This window comes from Trichoderma reesei, assembly GCF_000167675.1.
Source record: "Trichoderma reesei QM6a unplaced genomic scaffold TRIREscaffold_42, whole genome shotgun sequence".
NCBI classification, from domain to species: Eukaryota; Fungi; Ascomycota; class Sordariomycetes; order Hypocreales; family Hypocreaceae; genus Trichoderma; species Trichoderma reesei.
This window is the reverse complement of record NW_006711189.1, coordinates 23,129-39,278: the sequence shown is the minus strand read 5'-3', so window position 1 is coordinate 39,278 and position 16,150 is coordinate 23,129. Positions and strand designations below refer to the sequence as shown.

The 16,150-nt window shown below is 49.3% G+C and overlaps 4 protein-coding genes across 4 annotated transcripts; 2 read left to right on the top strand and 2 right to left on the bottom strand.

Annotated features, from left to right (window-relative positions):
• Positions 1-1,762: 1,762 nt before the first annotated feature.
• Positions 1,763-3,282, top strand: TRIREDRAFT_112507 (uncharacterized protein; the record flags this gene model as incomplete). Its single annotated transcript, XM_006969796.1, has 4 exons — positions 1,763-2,278; positions 2,558-2,678; positions 2,794-3,020; positions 3,202-3,282. The coding sequence occupies 4 exons, from the start codon at positions 1,763-1,765 to the stop codon at positions 3,280-3,282; spliced, it is 945 nt and encodes a 314-aa protein (XP_006969858.1).
• A 602-nt stretch (positions 3,283-3,884) lies between these two features.
• On the top strand, positions 3,885-4,172 carry TRIREDRAFT_70840 (uncharacterized protein; the record flags this gene model as incomplete). Its single annotated transcript, XM_006969795.1, has 1 exon — positions 3,885-4,172. The coding sequence occupies one exon, from the start codon at positions 3,885-3,887 to the stop codon at positions 4,170-4,172; it is 288 nt and encodes a 95-aa protein (XP_006969857.1).
• Positions 4,173-9,327: 5,155 nt separating this feature from the next.
• Positions 9,328-11,078, bottom strand: TRIREDRAFT_70859 (uncharacterized protein; the record flags this gene model as incomplete). Its single annotated transcript, XM_006969786.1, has 4 exons — positions 9,328-10,595; positions 10,686-10,753; positions 10,820-10,941; positions 10,992-11,078. Coding segments are annotated over 4 exons (1,545 nt in total), but the record flags the coding sequence as incomplete, so codon positions are not given.
• A 450-nt stretch (positions 11,079-11,528) lies between these two features.
• On the bottom strand, positions 11,529-12,787 carry TRIREDRAFT_70847 (uncharacterized protein; the record flags this gene model as incomplete). The annotated part of the gene is made up of 3 exons (XM_006969785.1): positions 11,529-11,610; positions 11,667-11,844; positions 11,938-12,787. 3 exons carry the CDS (start codon positions 12,785-12,787, stop codon positions 11,529-11,531), a joined length of 1,110 nt encoding a protein of 369 aa, XP_006969847.1.
• Between the last annotated feature and the right edge of the window lie 3,363 nt (positions 12,788-16,150).

Genomic DNA, 16,150 nt, shown 5'->3' with positions numbered 1-16,150 from the left:
TAGGGAGCATAATTTGATCAGATTCTGACCAGTGTCCGGCCACCCCTGCAGACTAGTTGCCACGTTCAAGAGCAAAGGAGATTGGCGGCCCCTATTCAATCGGCGAGATCAATAGAAAGGCTCTGCCAAGCGAGGGGTTTGCTCTGCCGCTCGATATCACATGGCGAAAGGATTTCTCGTGTTTCTGCCATTGGCCTCGGCACGGCGCGCCTGAAGCTGTAGGTACTGACCACCAGGGCTAGCGGAGGGAAGAGGGAGAGGTGTGGTGGACAGGGGAGAGGCAGGACAAGCAACGAGCAAAAGGACGAAAAACTTGGTTGGCGGCACATTGTTGACATGATGCTGGAGCTTGCAGAAAGACCAGGGCTAGAGCAAGCTAACCGATGGACCGTGGACCTTATGGAGATCCCATCGGATCAGGCGCCTGGGATAAGCAACTGGCGTCAGGGGGGCAGCTGCGGGGGAAATTGCGTTGAAGAGGAAGAGGCACGCATCACGGAGAGGGTGTCTCTGGCCAAGCGATTCATGCTTGTCGCCCAGGCGCTCACAGACCCTCTGGTTCCCCGGACTTTTTGTTGCCGATTCACTCTGCTAGAGTTACTATTAGCGAGTTGCCAGGAGGACGGACAAGGGTCGGCCGGGGACTTTGGTAGAGATTTTGGCGCCGAAGTTGAGCTGCATCTTGGTCCGATATCATCTCCGTCAGCAAGAGGGATGGGGGAGAGACCTGGTGGCCTTGTCCAGGTCGTTGATGGCAGCAATTTCACGCCACTCCCAATTTGTGAGCGGGCGACTTCGACGCTCCGGGTAAAGAGCAGCAGCAGGTCTTGCAAACTAGCACTGGAGGCGCTCAGCTCATGGGCGCCCGGTGTCGTGTTCCTGCATCTTCTCTTCCTTTCTCTTCGTATCCTCGTAGGGCAAAGCTCCCTCTGGCCATCCATTTCCGTCGTGTCTGAGGCAAGGCGGCGTCTGTTTCTGGTGGAGCCGCTCCCCCATTCCAGCCGTCGAGCCTAGTGATCTTGTTTGCCTCACTTCGACCCTCTCAGCCTCCCTTTCATTGCCTCGACCGCTAGCTTCTCGAATCTTGGCGGAAGAGTCGGACGGAGTTGGAATGGCCACGATGAAGAGCCCGTCGATCGCCTCCCTGTTGAGCCATTACCAAGTCGACCAGGCAAGGGGAAAAGGAGAAGCTGGCAGAGATGGGCGCACCAGTTTCTCCGCAGTTTCGTCGCACCCTCGCTAGGGATTCGATGAAAACAGGCTGAAGGGCGTGTGTGCCTGCAGAATCGAGCAAAGCGCCAGCTGTGGCCTAGGGTGACTCAACGGGCAAAGCCCAGCGTCTGAAGCAGGTCTCCCAGTGTAAGTAAGGTACCTACATGTAGGTAGGTAGGTAAGGTATCGCTCTGGTACATGCTTCTGACGCCGCCGAGCGTCTCTCCGAACGCTGTAGGACTTTGGTAGACTGGGGAAAAAGGACATTGGAAGCTCAATGACATGATGCTGACGAAAAGACGGCATCCGTTGTTTGCAATTCTGCGCATGAGGTACTACCTGCCCGCCAGTACACGGAAGCAGGGGCTGAGGTTACAGCGGGCGGACAGGGCTGGTGGTCGCTGGAGCCGATTGCCACAGGCGGTTCGATGCGCTGAAGGCGCCGGAAGTCGCCTGGAAACTCATCGAACGGACGCTGTAATAACACCCCGTGGAACTGTAGCCGCAGGAAGCAGGTCGAGCGACGAATTCGGCCGAGTCTGAGCCGAACATGGTGATGCTCTTCCAACCTGTCATTCTGAGACCTGGACTGCTGATGGCCGCGAGCATCGTCGTATCGAAAGACAGCCCATCGTCTCGCCCCTCATGGTTGCAGCAGAGCATCGATGCCATCATCGTCGCACGGCGTCGTCTGAAAAGAAAACTTTGTCGAACAGCCCAGCCACAGCAGACATGCGAGGTTACGTGCGCGTCTGCAACCAAACCCGTCCACCCACACCCACACACACAACTCGTGAAGCGGAGGCGAATGACGGCCGCAGCAGATGGCACAGTAGCGGCGGCACAGCTGGCCAACCACGCTCGCACCTGGAAACCCCAGATCTGCGGATGCAAAAGTCGAATGGCAGGGAGCAGCAGCGGCCAAGCCCCATGGCAGATTGACAGAAGGGGCTGGGCCAATGGCGACGATGGGCGGGCTCGCGAGGACAGCAATTGGCCGTGTCGATTGCCCGGTAATTTCTGGCACGAGTCCAATGGAAAAGTGCTGCTGATGCTGCTGCTGGTGGTAGGTGGCTCGTCGGGTCATCGTGCGGCATCTCCGCGCTCCCTAGGTAGTTGGAGTCGAGCTGTTAGCTGGCCGTCTCTCCTGCTGGGGCTGAGAGAGGAGGATGAGGGTTCATCTCTCCGGAACCCAGGATGCCAGCCCGCGGTAGCAGCGAGAAGTGAGTGAACCTTCACATGTCTGCTGTTGGACTGTGCAATACGCAGTACATCCATTAACTCACCTCGCCTCTTCCGTCGAGATACAGCGGCAGCCGTAGCAGGAACCTGACATCACCGGCAGCGGCCACAGCAGGCAGCGTACCTGCAACTCGTCGTCAGAGTCGAGACGAAGCTGCAGTCATCTGTCATCCCCCATATTCCAGCGTCCATGGAGCGTCGATCGTGCGGTGCCCGGCTCGGCCGTGTGTAGCAGATGGGGTTAGAGGCAGCCAGATCCTGGTCCCGACGATGGTTCAGTTCAGTCCATGGCCTTGCCACGCTCAAGTCCAGGCCATGGATGTCGCTACCTATGTACAGAACACCCGACGTCTGCCTGGCAGGCGTTGAAGCGACAAAGTCTCTGTGACTGCATCGTGCAGGCGAAAGAGGTAGGATCACTCAGTCTTGGAAGTCACCGGTACTCGGCATCCCCTGTAACCGCCTGTGGCCACAGCGCCTTCCTTCGCTGTTCCCTCGAGCTCCACCTGCGTGGCTGCCCAGAAGAGAAGTCGCGCTCCGCAGTTGCGCACGCACTAACGGGGATTGTGTGTTACATGCTGCAGCAGGAGGTACTCGCGGGCGTAACGGTACTTTGCAGCTGCTAGTGCACACCGCCTCCCGTCACCGCAATGGGCAACGCGGCAGAGGTACTGGACGACTTGCGCCGATGTTCCGCGTGTTTAGCCGGTACATTCATTCCCTGTCCCTTGCTTGCACTTCACACAGCCAGCGCCACCACCACTGCCAACGCCAGCCAACATGAGCCCACCTGCAGACGGATTTAGCAGCCCTCACTTCATCAATTGAACCAAAGTCACCTCGTCCCTGTTTTTTCCCCCAAGGTTCCTCTCGGCCCTGCTGCCGTCTTTGGACGCTGGGTCGCCTCTTGGGCTGTCCTCCAATCTTCCACCCCCGGCCCGACGATCGATAGGGGAGGGGCGTGCGGCCCCAGCTGAGACCAGCGACAGCGACCGGCCGACCAGGGGCGCCACAGGCGGGTTGCACCAGCTAGCAGGGCACTAGGCCGCCAACGACGCAGCAGCGGGCAGCCACTAACAGCGCTGGACGGGCCAAGGCAAGGGAAGTGGGCAGACGGAGCTCCTCGACAGGGAAACGGCACTGGACCTCTTCGATCCATCCAATTCACTCCATCCATCCATCCAGCCAGCCATTGCGGCTTACAGTACTGCTACCTCGATCTTCTCGGCTCAAAGGTACATAAGAAGCCTTCCCTCCATCCGCAAACTCTCTTTCGCTTCTCCTCTTCTTTTCCTTCTCCATCCACTCGCTCGCTTCTACAGTCCAGCTACACTCGTTGTCAGCAAACACAATCCCCCCCCAAAACACCAAAAAAACAAAAATCACCACCTTCTATAATCCAATCCACCCCCTCTCTTAATACCGCCAAGATGAAGACCGCCTTTGTTGCCCTTGCCCTCGCCGCTCTGGCTCAGGCCCAGACCCGCGCCGACATCCCCTCGTGCGCTCTGCCCTGCCTCGACGACGCCGTCAAGGCCAACACCAAGTGCTCGACCACCGACTACGCCTGCATCTGCAAGAACTTCGACGCTGTCCAGGGCGCTGCCACCGGCTGTGTCATCTCCAAGTGCGGCACTGACGTCGCCATCAGTATGTCTTGCCCCCTCCCCCGTCCGGTGCCATTTGATGGCAGAGAACCTCACGACAACAGATGCTAACCGCTCGCTATAGACAAGGTCCTGCCCGCCACCCAGGCTCTCTGCGCTGCCAACTCTGGCGGCTCCGGCTCTTCTGGCTCTTCCTCTGCTGCCGCCGGCACCACCGCCGCCCAGCAGACCACCTCTGCCGCTCAGGAGACCACCACTGTTGCCCAGACCACCGTTGCCCAGACCACTGTTGTCAGCTCCGTCGTCAGCTCTCCTCCCGTCCAGACCATCACCACCACCACCCCCGCTGGCCCCGTTGGCTCTGGTACTGGCGTTGTCCCCCCTCCCGCTGGCAACCGCACCACCACCGGCGCTCCCACTGCTCCCACCAACGCCGGCTCTGCTCTCCTGCCCGGCCTTGCCATGCTCGCTCTCGGCGCCCTTGCCCTGTAAGGGACTTTTCAATCTTGCTATTTGACGAGTACGGAGCGAAAACGGCGTAGTAGAGAGAGAGAGAGAGAGAGAAAGATGGCAATACCCGGAGGAATATTACTTGCTGGAAGGCTAATGGAATGATGAATGAGCTGGACCCGGTCAACTTTGTGTTGGATTTGGATCTGCCCTTTCGAGGGACTGTAATACGCAAAATATATTACCAGATTACTGGCTTAATGCTAATGTCTTCGGACGCTTTTACGATTTACTTTCTTGTTCGACTTGCTTGTGACATTGATCTCCTGTAATCCGAGTGCTTGTATGAGGCTTCGTTCTGGAACTTGAAATGTCTTGTCAAAACAGGCACGAAAACCATCAAAGAGCACAAATTTCTCACATGGAGCCGGGCTGGGCGGACGATGATTCGGACTGATGCAGAGCGCGGGCTGTCGCCGAGATGCCTCCAGTTACTGCGCATGTACTGGTACTGGACGGCGAGTCACTGGCCGCCCATTTTTACTGCATCCAGCAGGTGACCTGCATGTACCGTTGCAGTATTGCCAAACATCCATGACCATGAACGGACTCGAAGGAACCAACAAGAAAAGAGGTGCTGGACCCGCAGTATCCGAGCTTCCGCGAGAGCGCGACGAGGGAAAACATGGATGACAAGGGCAAGGCCGTTTTGTTCGTTTTTTATTGTCTTATTACAGCAGCCGTTGACTAAGAGAAACTGGCGGAACAGAATCCTGGTTCGCAGAACGTAAGCGTCGGGTGCCAGTTGAGAAAGGAGACCCTGCTTTTTGCCAATGGAGGGGACATTGCTGGCGATGGGAGGGCTGGGAGGTGGTCTGATGTTGATGATGAGCGTGAGGAGTGCAGTGTAGTTGTGTTTGCTTCGCTTTCTAAGGATACTACTATGTAGGAGGTATTACTGGTGCTTTCTTTAGGTAGTTGACGATGATGACATGGGCCTTTGGAGAGGGTTTGTCTTTGCGGGGGAGCATGGAGGGGGGATGGATGGAGCATGTTACAGTAGGTACGGCGGCGTGAAGCTGTTGTATGCGTGGGAAAGAAGAATACGAGCATGCATGAAGAAGAGATGCGGAACGAGGAATTGGTGCATGTTACAGTGGTCAATGCGTGGTGGGAGGTGGTTTGGCGAAGCCATCGTGATGCTCCGAGCTTTGGGAGCTTGTACGGGGCTGTGGATGAAATGACTTGAGAATGGTGGACTGTGATCGGTAGGATGAATGGGATAATAATAGTAGGTATCCGGTATACGAGGAGTTTCAAGTGGTAGTGCTGTGGGAGCTGCAGCACCAGCCAATGTTTTGGAGGACTGACGCATCGCGGCCTTTGTCTGGTGGTGCACATCGTGCAGGGCGCTAAGGCGGCATATTGAGGTACGAGATGCAGGACTGTGGGAAGAGGGTGTGATGGGATGGGAGAAGAGGCTTGAGGGGCTGTTGACTCACGTAGATGTGTAATCTTGCCAGAGATGAGGAGAGACGAGAGGCAGCTGGTGACTTATTATTACACGAGAATGTTGATGTTTCTTGTGAGGACTTTGCTCATATGATGGATGATGAATATAGGATTACGCAGTTGCTGGGGAACAGCTTCACTCACGTCGGTTAGTCCATGGAGCGAGAAACACGGCGAGACACGGAAGAACAAGGGCTAGAAAAAGCCAGAACAAACTGTGGCGGAGGCGCATACTGGAACTTGTAAGTCGTTGCGGCCACATCATTGGATGCAGGTATGAGGCAGCACACACACATACATACACACATACAAGCGGGCGTTTATACGCACTTGTATCTCGTACAATCTTGGTCCACCGCGTCCATCGTTGCTCTACGAGTAGCTTGTACCGCAGCGTTCTGAAATAGAGCCTTGGTGGCGCACGATCTAGCGAGCGGACGGACTTGCGCTTGGAGAGAGAGAGAGAGAGGAAGGTTAGGTGTGGCTTGCCACCGTATGGAAGAGAAAGGAGGAGGGTGGCATTCGTTCGTATTGCTAGCGGAGAAGTTCTGCTTGAGGCATAAGGTAGGTAGGATTGGGTGTACAGTGATGTGAGATGGAGGGGGAGAGGAAAAGCTGGGGAAAAAAAGGTACATGTAGATGTTCCTTGGGGAGCTGTGTTTGAACGAGGGAAAGGGGGGGATTTTCCGTTCAATTCGTGTTTTCGAAGGCTTCAATTCGGGGAGTTTTTGGTGATTATGGTGGATTGGGTGATGGTGCTTGATTAGAGCAAAATTTTGCAGATTCTTTTTGCGGTGTTGGTTGGGTTTTCTTCGCGTTGATGAGCTTATACGAGGTACATTTTCTGTAGTTTGGTGGTGGTGTGGAGAGCGTTTTTTCATGACGCGGCTTTGTTATGCGCGCGCGCGCGCGTGTGTGTGTCTGTGTGTGTATGTTGCATTGAATATTTCATAAGCTTTCGAACTCTTATGCTATGGCCTACTTACAAGGGAGGAAATGAGAGTCTGAGACAAGGGAAATGGTGAAGAAGGCGCAACTTGGAAGGGCTTGATGCCGTGACTTGAGGAGCAGTGTTCAAGTATGAATATGGCGGCTATTGGGGGGGTTGAAGTCGGTAGTGTGCAAAACATTCCAAAGAGGACAAGCCACTTTTCACCTCTTTGAATTGACTTCTGCAGAAAGATGATCTTCCTTGAATTGTTCTCCCTGAGTATAGACGTCCTTGGAGATGTGGGCGGAATCACCGGCAAGACAAGAAGTGAGAGTAAGAGAGGCGTTTCTCTCAAGTGCTCATCTACAAATACAACAACACGCCAGACCCCAATTCCGGACTCTACATCTCGCGGTCCTTGTGAAGATGACGTCGAAAATGCATCCTCTTTCATACGCCCAAGGCACGAACCATCGCATGCTGCCGGCACTCACTTGCACGCACCAAACGTCAGACGGCAGATGCATCATGCCTTTTTCTTCTTCCCCCTTTTTTTCTAAGATGGTGCCTATTCGTCTGCCGGAAAAGATGCTGGGACAGGGCTCATTGCCTTGATTTTCTTGGCACGCGGAATCGTGGCAACATGGCAGGTCTCGTCAGGATGGCGATCGACAAGCTACAGGGTCTTTGCCGTTGCCGTCAACAAGCTCGAACAAGCCCCTTTCAGATAAAAATACTGATGCCCGCTCAAGCGTTCATAGAGGCCCAAGCGAAGCTGCTGCTGCTGCTAGCCCTGACGAAGCTGCTGCTGTTAGCCCTGATGAAGCTGCTGCTGCTGCTAGCCCCGATGAAGCTGCTGCTGCTAGCCCTGATGAAGCTTCTGCTGCTGTGGCCCTGATGATGAAGCTGCTGCTGCTGTGGCCTTGATGATGAAGCTGCTGCTGCTGCTGGCCCTGACGACGAAGCTGCTGCTGCTGCTAGCCCTGACGACGAAGCTGCTGCTGTGGCCCTGATGAAGCTGCTGCTGCTGTGGCCCTGATGATGAAGCTGCTGCTGCTGCTAGCCCCGATGAAGCTGCTGCTGTTAGCCCTGATGAAGCTGCTGCTGCTAGCCCTGATGATGAAGCTGCTGCTGCTGTGGCCTTGATGATGAAGCTGCTGCTGCTGTGGCCTTGATGATGAAGCTGCTGCTGCTGCTGGCCCTGACGACGAAGCTGCTGCTGCTGCTAGCCCTGACGACGAAGCTGCTGCTATAGCCCTGACGGAGTTGCTGCTGCTGCTGTTAAGGTAGGTATGTAAGTAGGTATCTAGGTAGGTAGGTAGGTAGGTAGGTATTTAGGTAGGTACCTAGGTAGGTGTGCGTTACTGGGGTAGTTATGTGATAGCAGTCTAAGCAAGGGATATTATTTACTTTACTTTTTCCTCCTTTATTAGGGCATTCCTAGTAGGCATAATTAATACTATTCGAAAGCTTAAAAGACGCTGATTTTCACAGTATAAGTCTTATTCTAGTGCTTAGGACTATAAGCGCGTAATTTAGCAAATTATAATGTTAATGGAGTACGTAGATGCCAAGGAATTAAATAACGCCATAACCGCAACATCGCAATACCAACTTTAGCCTCATAACAACACCATAAAAGCAGGTTCTTAATACTTTCAAAAGCGGTGAGAATGGCAAAAAGGACCAATTGCCACTCAAGATTTATTTTAACTTCCCTAGGCTCGGGGGAAAAGCTGAATTAATAACCAAGCTCAGCTGGAAGCAGCGCATCTCTCCGGTTACACCTGCGCTCCGCTGCTTCGCAGCTTCGCTTGGGATGAAAGTTCTCACAAGTGCCGAATTATCACCACCAGCCTCAGGTAGCTGGGTAGGTAGGTCGGTAGGTATGCCGCCATACACGAACATTGCTGTCGATGTATCTTACATGCTGCATGCGTGACGGCATCCAGGGCGTGCAAGGTCCAAGTCAACGTTTCATCCCCATCAGCCTTTTACGATGACAACTACAAGGACAGACTCCATCACATCGGACATATACCAGACAATCGACGGCAAGAGAGCCATCGTGAAGAAAAGCCTCAGTGACGTCAAGTTCCGTCGCTTTGGCGGACACTCAAACACGCCCTCCTCGCCGCATATGGACTGGCTCAACTACCCTTCCAAATCACCCCCCTTTCCGCCCAAACCCCCCATTCCCTTCAAGGCAAGAAAAGCAAACGCCCAAGCATAACCTCTAGAACCTTCTTCAAACTCGGCTCACACGGAAGTATCTCCCTAGGCTTGAAAAGCCATCATGACGCCCCGTCTCTCTCACTCTCACACACACAGACACACACAGACACACGTCCCCCCCCCCTCCCCCCCTCGCCTTCAACAAATCTCCGCCGTCGGCTCAACCACCCTCGCCGGCCCCCGCCCTCGCAGCCTCATCCTCTGGTCAAACTCATGCGCTATCCCAAGCAGCTTCGCCTCGGACCACCGCCTGCCCAAGAAGCTGATGCCCATCGGCACCCCCGGCCCCGTCTCCACCATGCCGCCGCCGCCGCCGTCCTCGTGCACCGGCTCCGTCGCCGCGTGATAGCCCATCGGCACCGTCACCACCGGCGACCCCGAGACGGCGGCCCACATCGCCGCCATGCTCGTTGGCATCGCCACCGCGTGCAGCCGGTGCTTCTCCAGCACGCCCGGGAGGCCGCCCGGCCCGCCGAGTTCGCGCAGACGCTCGTATGCCGGGCCGAACCGCGGGTCGGTGTTGTCCCAGTTGTGATGCTCGAGAATGTCGTCCCAGAGGCCCGTGTCGCGCTGCGGATAGGCTTCCAGGGGGTGTTTCTGCGTCTGTTCGCGGATGTCGGCGAGGGTGTGGATGGCGCTCGGGTTGGACTCGAGCTTGGACAGGTACGAGGCAATGTTTCCGAGAAAGTCGGCTCTCATGACGGTCTTTTCGGCGTCGCGGACGTCTTTCGTCGTTGAGATGAAGTCGACGTCTTCGTCGACGCATGCGCCGACGATTTCCATAAAGAGGACGGCGTCCTTGAAGACCTCGACTTCCGAGGCAAGATGCGGGTACTTTTCGAGCCCTTCGTTGATGGCTTTCCAGGGGACGCCGATCCAGGCTCCCAGCAGGCTGTCTCTGCACGCAGCCACGTAGTTTGGTAGCTTCGGCATCTCAGCCGTGTACTCGTCGTCCGGGTCCTCTCCCGCAATGGCCTGGAGCAGATACGCCGCATCCTTGACCGTCCTGGCGATTGGCCCGACCGAGTCCTGATGCTCCGAGACGGGCACCACGAGGCTCCGCGACGTCAGCCCAACCGTCGGCTTGACGCCCACGACGCCGCTCCTCTGCGCCGGACACACAATCGACCCGTCCGTCTCGGTCCCCAGCGCCGCCCACGCGAGCCCCAGATCGACCGCCACGGCGCTGCCGCTCGAGGATCCCGAGGGGTTCTGGTTGGCAATGTATGCGGCGAGCGTCTGGCCGCCGTGGGAGGACCAGCCGTTGATGCTGTAGTCGCGCGCGCGGTAGTTTGCCCACTGGGACATGTTGGTTTTTCCCAGGATGATGGCGCCTGCGCGGCGGAGCTTGCGGATGACGAAGGCGTCCTGGGGGACGGTGGCGTGGAGGAGGAGATGGGAGCCGGCTGGTGTGGTGTGTGAGATATATGTGTGTATATGGGAAGATTGGGGGGGGAATTGGATGGGGAGGAGGAGGAGGAGGAGGAGGGCGTTACCTGATGTGTTGAGCTTGTCCTTTGTGGCAATGTTGTTCTTGACGAGGATGGGGATTCCGTGGAGGGGCCTGGAGGGGTGAGCTTTGATTTCACATGAAATCGTGTGTCTTAAGTGTAGGCAGTCTGGTAGTTACCCTCGGACGGAGCCAGAGGCCCGTTCCTCGTCGAGGCTGCGGGCAATGTCGAGCGCATCGGGGTTGGTCTCGACGACGGCGTGGACCAAGTCGTTGACTTGCTCTATGCGTTTGAGATATGCCTGTGATAACGGTGAGCCATTGTGAATGAAGGGGCTGAGTGCATGTATACCCTGGTAAGCTGGACACTGGTAAAGTGACCACTCCTCAGCCCCTCGTTGAGCTGGTCGAGCGTGGCATCGAGAAGGCCGGGCAGCTTGCTGTGACACAGTCAGGTCAGACGCTTGTTTTCACCTGTAGTCCTGGGACGGCGTACGCTGGGTCAAGTCCTGGCTGTAGCTCTCCCATCTTTGCACACGTTTAGCCAGATTGTTCTTGCAAGGTTCAGATGATGGAGGTTTGAGGTGAGGTGAGTTGTGTGAGTCTGATGCTGCGAGGAGTGACCGTTGCCTGGAGTGAGTTGAAAGCGGGGCATACATGTTGGAGGACAAAAGTCCCTGGTATTCCGTGCTGTTCATGTACGCCAGCCGCTGACACTATGTACCTTATATATTAGAGGCTGAAAGACTGCATTAGTAGCTGAACGTTGAGATAGCGGTTGAGAGTCATAGTTGATAAGAAATCCCCAGAGTCTAATGCATGATAACTAATATCCACAGCAACCAAAGCCTTTGACCTCGCAGTTCCATCTTCCAACCTCATCTAACCCTCACATCAACCCCCCCCCCCCCCTTTCAATCTCCCTCACCCACTCAAACACCTTTTTCGCAACCACGAAGCTCGTATCTAGTCTCCAAGTCAGCCCTCATCATCACTTCTACAATTCACCAAGCTCAAGCACAAATACTCACGCTCCTTGACGCAAAACGCATGCGGAAGATCTCCCTCATCCACAACAATCCTCGTATGCCCCTCCTTGACATTCTCCCTCCTCCGCTCAATGAACGCATCCCGCAGATGGTTCGCAACCCAATGATCGTGCTTCCCATAGAATATGAAAAACTTGGGAATCTGCCTCCCCTTTCCTCCTACACCTACACCACCACCACCATCATCATCATCATTCTCCTCCGTGGTCTCGTCTCCATGGTAGTATTCATACCCATCAGCATCATCACCCTCCTCATCCTCCGCCGTAGCCGTCCACAGCTCCTCCTCCCACTTCTCCTCACAAATCGTCCGCAGCTCAGACAAGCCCAAATGAATCGCCTGCCAGACCCCATCCTGGCTCTTCAACCAATCCGCCGTGATCCTCGCCGTCTGCTCCGTGAAACCCATGAGATTCTTCACAACCCACAGCACAACCCCGTATGGAAGACACGCTAGCAGGATCTTTGCAAACAGATGCGCATTGTCTTCGAAACGGGGAATGCTGCGAAGCAGAGAGACCCGGCGACCGCTCGGCGAGGCAGCAATGTGCGTGAGGGTAGGGAAGAGCAGGAAGCCGTGCCGGAGACGGAGATGGGGCGCGTGTGTAGGGTTCTTGGTGTGCCGGTGGAAGACTTCGAGGGCAATGTATGCGCCGACGGAGTGGCCCATGAGAATGACAAGGTCGTATGGCCTCCCTTGTTGGCCTTGGTCTTCTTGGACGGGTTCTTGAGATTGTTGGTGAGAAGAAGAAGGAGAAGAAGGGATTCTCCGGGCCGCAACGTCCCTGTAGATGCCCTCAATCTGGCCATCCAGATCCCACGGCTCGTTGCTCCCACGCACAAACGGCTCATGGTCATCATCGCTGAAGCCCAGCAGATTCCGTCCGTAGATGTCGTACACCGTCCTGTTCCTGCGTCTGTCCTCCTCCGACTCATCCTGCAACTCGTCCAGCATTCCGCGCAGACATTCCAAGAAGACGGTGTAGTAGTGCACGAGCCCGGGGTTGCCGCAGACAAAGTAGATGAGCCCGTGGCGGCGCTGGTTCGTACGGGTGTCCTTTGGGGGCCATTTAGCCGGGAGGGATATCACTGGTGGCATGGCTGTGGTCGGCTTATAAAGCGATTGAAGAGGTGTAGCTGATTGGGGAGGTTTGTTATGTTTTAAGTATTGCTGGGGGGGCACTGGCCTTATGCTAGGGGGGCACTGACTAACCTAAATTAGCCAAGCTGTTTACCGCGCTACGCTGCCCTGCTAAATTACAGTATAATTTATAGAACTATAAACTGTATATAAGTTAAATCGCTTATTAATTAATTCCTTTAAAAAGCTTAAAAAATGCATTTCTTATTAAATTAAATATAATATATATATTACAGCCCTTTAATTAGTTTATAGCCTCTAGCTATATTATTAAAATAACCTTTTTAATAATAAAAGATAATAATATTACTAATTATAAACTATTATAGCTGCAGTCTTATCCTCTTTCTGCCTCTTTTACCTTTATATTTATATATATTCAAAGGTGCTTTATAAATAATTAACTAGCTTATATTACCTCTGCCTTAATCTTAGCTATTATATATATTTAATAAATACTTAAGCCTAGGCGCTAGGTGCCTTAAATTAAGGTTAGCAGTAATAGCCTTAAAGCTAGTATTAAAGCTAGCTATAATACCTAATACTATATAAAAGCTAGCTATATTAAGGTTATAGTTATTAAAGCTGCTAACTTTATTAACTTTAGTATAATTAGCTATAAATATATATTTATAAGTTACTTTTAATTTTATAATAAGTAAGGCTAGCCTTAAAGGTTTATAATAATATTAAGGTCTTAAATTTATAGCAGTAGCTTTATAAGGTTTTAAATAATACTATATTAATAGCTTTTATATATAAGTTAAGTAAGAAACTTACTAATAGCTTATTAAGCTACTACCTTAAATAGACTAGGTCTTTAATAAGAACTCTTTTACTATTACTATTACTATTACTATTAATAATTTTCTTTTATAAATAGTAGGTATAAGGTAAGGTAAATTACTATATAAAGGTGTAAGTTATTTTATAAAGTATTAAATTATTATTTTCTAGTATTAGTATAGCTTTAGTATAATAATACTTATTAATAATATAATTAATAGCTTTATAGCTAATTTTTATAAGAAGTCTGCTTAGCTAAGTGCAGTTAAAGAAGTAATAGTAAAGCTTTATCTTTTTTTAGGCTGCTTTTTATATATAGTTATATTCCTTTTTTATTAATATTTAAGTAATAGCTTTATAAATATAAAAAAAGTTATTACTATTAGTTAGTAAAAAGGACTTAATATTCTTATATATAATCTTTATAAAGCTATTTATTTATTAACTAAAGTTATAATATTAATTAATTTAGCACTTTAAGAATTAATTAGCATAAAGGAAATACTTAAAAATAATATAGTTAATAATCTTTTATTATTAGCTAAAGTAAGTAAAAAGCCTAGCTTAAGCTATTTTATAGTCTTTCTTTATTTTAATATATAAGACTATATATTAAGCATATTTAAAGCTATTCTTATTATTTTTATAAAAAGGTTTAATATTAGCTATAGCTTTTACTACTGCCTCTGCTTATATTATATTTACAGCTTATATAGCTATAATAAGGCTAAAGCTACTAAGCTTATTAATATTAAAGTTAGTAGCTAGGCTGCCTATAGCTATATTATTATTATTAGCCTTATCTTTTAGGTCTTTTTACTATAAGGTTATTTTTTTATTAATATTTATATTAATATAATATAAATATAACTACTGCTAGGCATTTAAAAAGATAATTTTTAAGGCATTTTTTAATGCTATCTTTTTATTTATAATTATAATCTAAGGCGCTAAAATCTTTAGCTTTTAATAAAAGTTATTAAAATAATAATAAAGCTACTTATAAGTTAGCTACTTTTTATTATTTATAAAGCTAAATATAAAGTTAATTATAAAGCTTTAGTTTATTATGCCTATTACTTAAAATAAATATATTTTAAATTTATTTATTTTATATATATTATTTATTTTAAAGACTTTTAAAAACTATTTTTATATTATTTAGTATTAAAAATATATTTAAAATATAGCTTTAATTTTATTAAGCTTATTATTATAATAGTAAATAATATAGTAAAGTCCTTCTCTTTTTAAAACCTTAATAAACTATAAAGTAAGTATAAGGCCCTTAAGCTTAAATTAATAAATAAACTAATAATTATTATAAATATCTTTTAATTAAAAAAATAAGCCTAGCTTATTAACTAAGGCTTATATAATATCTTTTATCTTTTAAGTATTAAAAGCTTTATAAAAAAATAGTAACTTTTTAATATTTTATTATATTTTTATATAGTAATAATAAATAATATAAGCTAATAGGTTATTTATACTATTATAATTATATTAACCTTTAAAAACCTTAAAACTTTACTTTTAGTTAGACTTTTATATAGTAAAGGCTATAAGCTTAAATAAACACTTAAGCTTTATAATTATAGTTTATTTAAGGCTAGTGCTATAAGCTAGCTAGGAGGCTTTATAATTATAAAAGAGAGTATAAGTAGTTAAGATTTTATTACTATTAACTTTTATATAATTCCTAGCTTACTTTTTTATAAAGGCAGTGCTATTATTATAATAAAAGGTTTATAAAAAGGTAAAAAGCTTATTAAATAAGTTAAATTCTTATAATAGCAGTAGTAAAGGAATTTATTAAAAAGCTTTTTAAAAAGCTTCTTAGTATTATAGTAATACTTATAATAATAGCAGTAGTAGCAGCAGTAATAATAATAAAAATAATAGCAGTAATTAAAATAGGCTTTATTAAGTAGCTTAGCTGCTAGTATTATTATCTAAGGCCTTTATTATAATAAAGGGCTTAAGGGTAATAATAATAATAATAATTATATTTTTAATATTTTAGCGTTTTTTAGTATTATATTATATTTAAAAGTGCTACAGCCTTATATTATAATTATATAGCGCAGCATAGCGCAGAAGGAAGCTTAGCTAATTTAGGTTAGTCAGTGCCCCCCTAGCATAAGACCAGTGCCCCCCCAGCAATACTCTATGTTTTTAGGGGTTCTGGTGGTCAATTGGTGATGGAGGCTGGTGGTGATGAGGAGCAGATTTGCTGGTGGTGACGACAGCTACCTACCTAGTAGTAGTGGTGGGTCATGCCGACGTCTAGCATGTGAGAAAGAGTCCACCTGCGATTGTGTTTAATTGGCGTCTCTTGTACATGTCTAAACTACGTGAGATGACCAAGATGTAACCAATCGACATATCCTTTTACTGCGTTTGGTACAATAGTCTCTATCATGTCTGGCATGAGCATAGCGGCATGTGGTGTCTTCTCAGCTCAAGCTGTAGCATGCAAAGCCCTCAAGCGATCACTTAGAGTCCACCCCCCGGTCACGTCAAGCTGGGTCT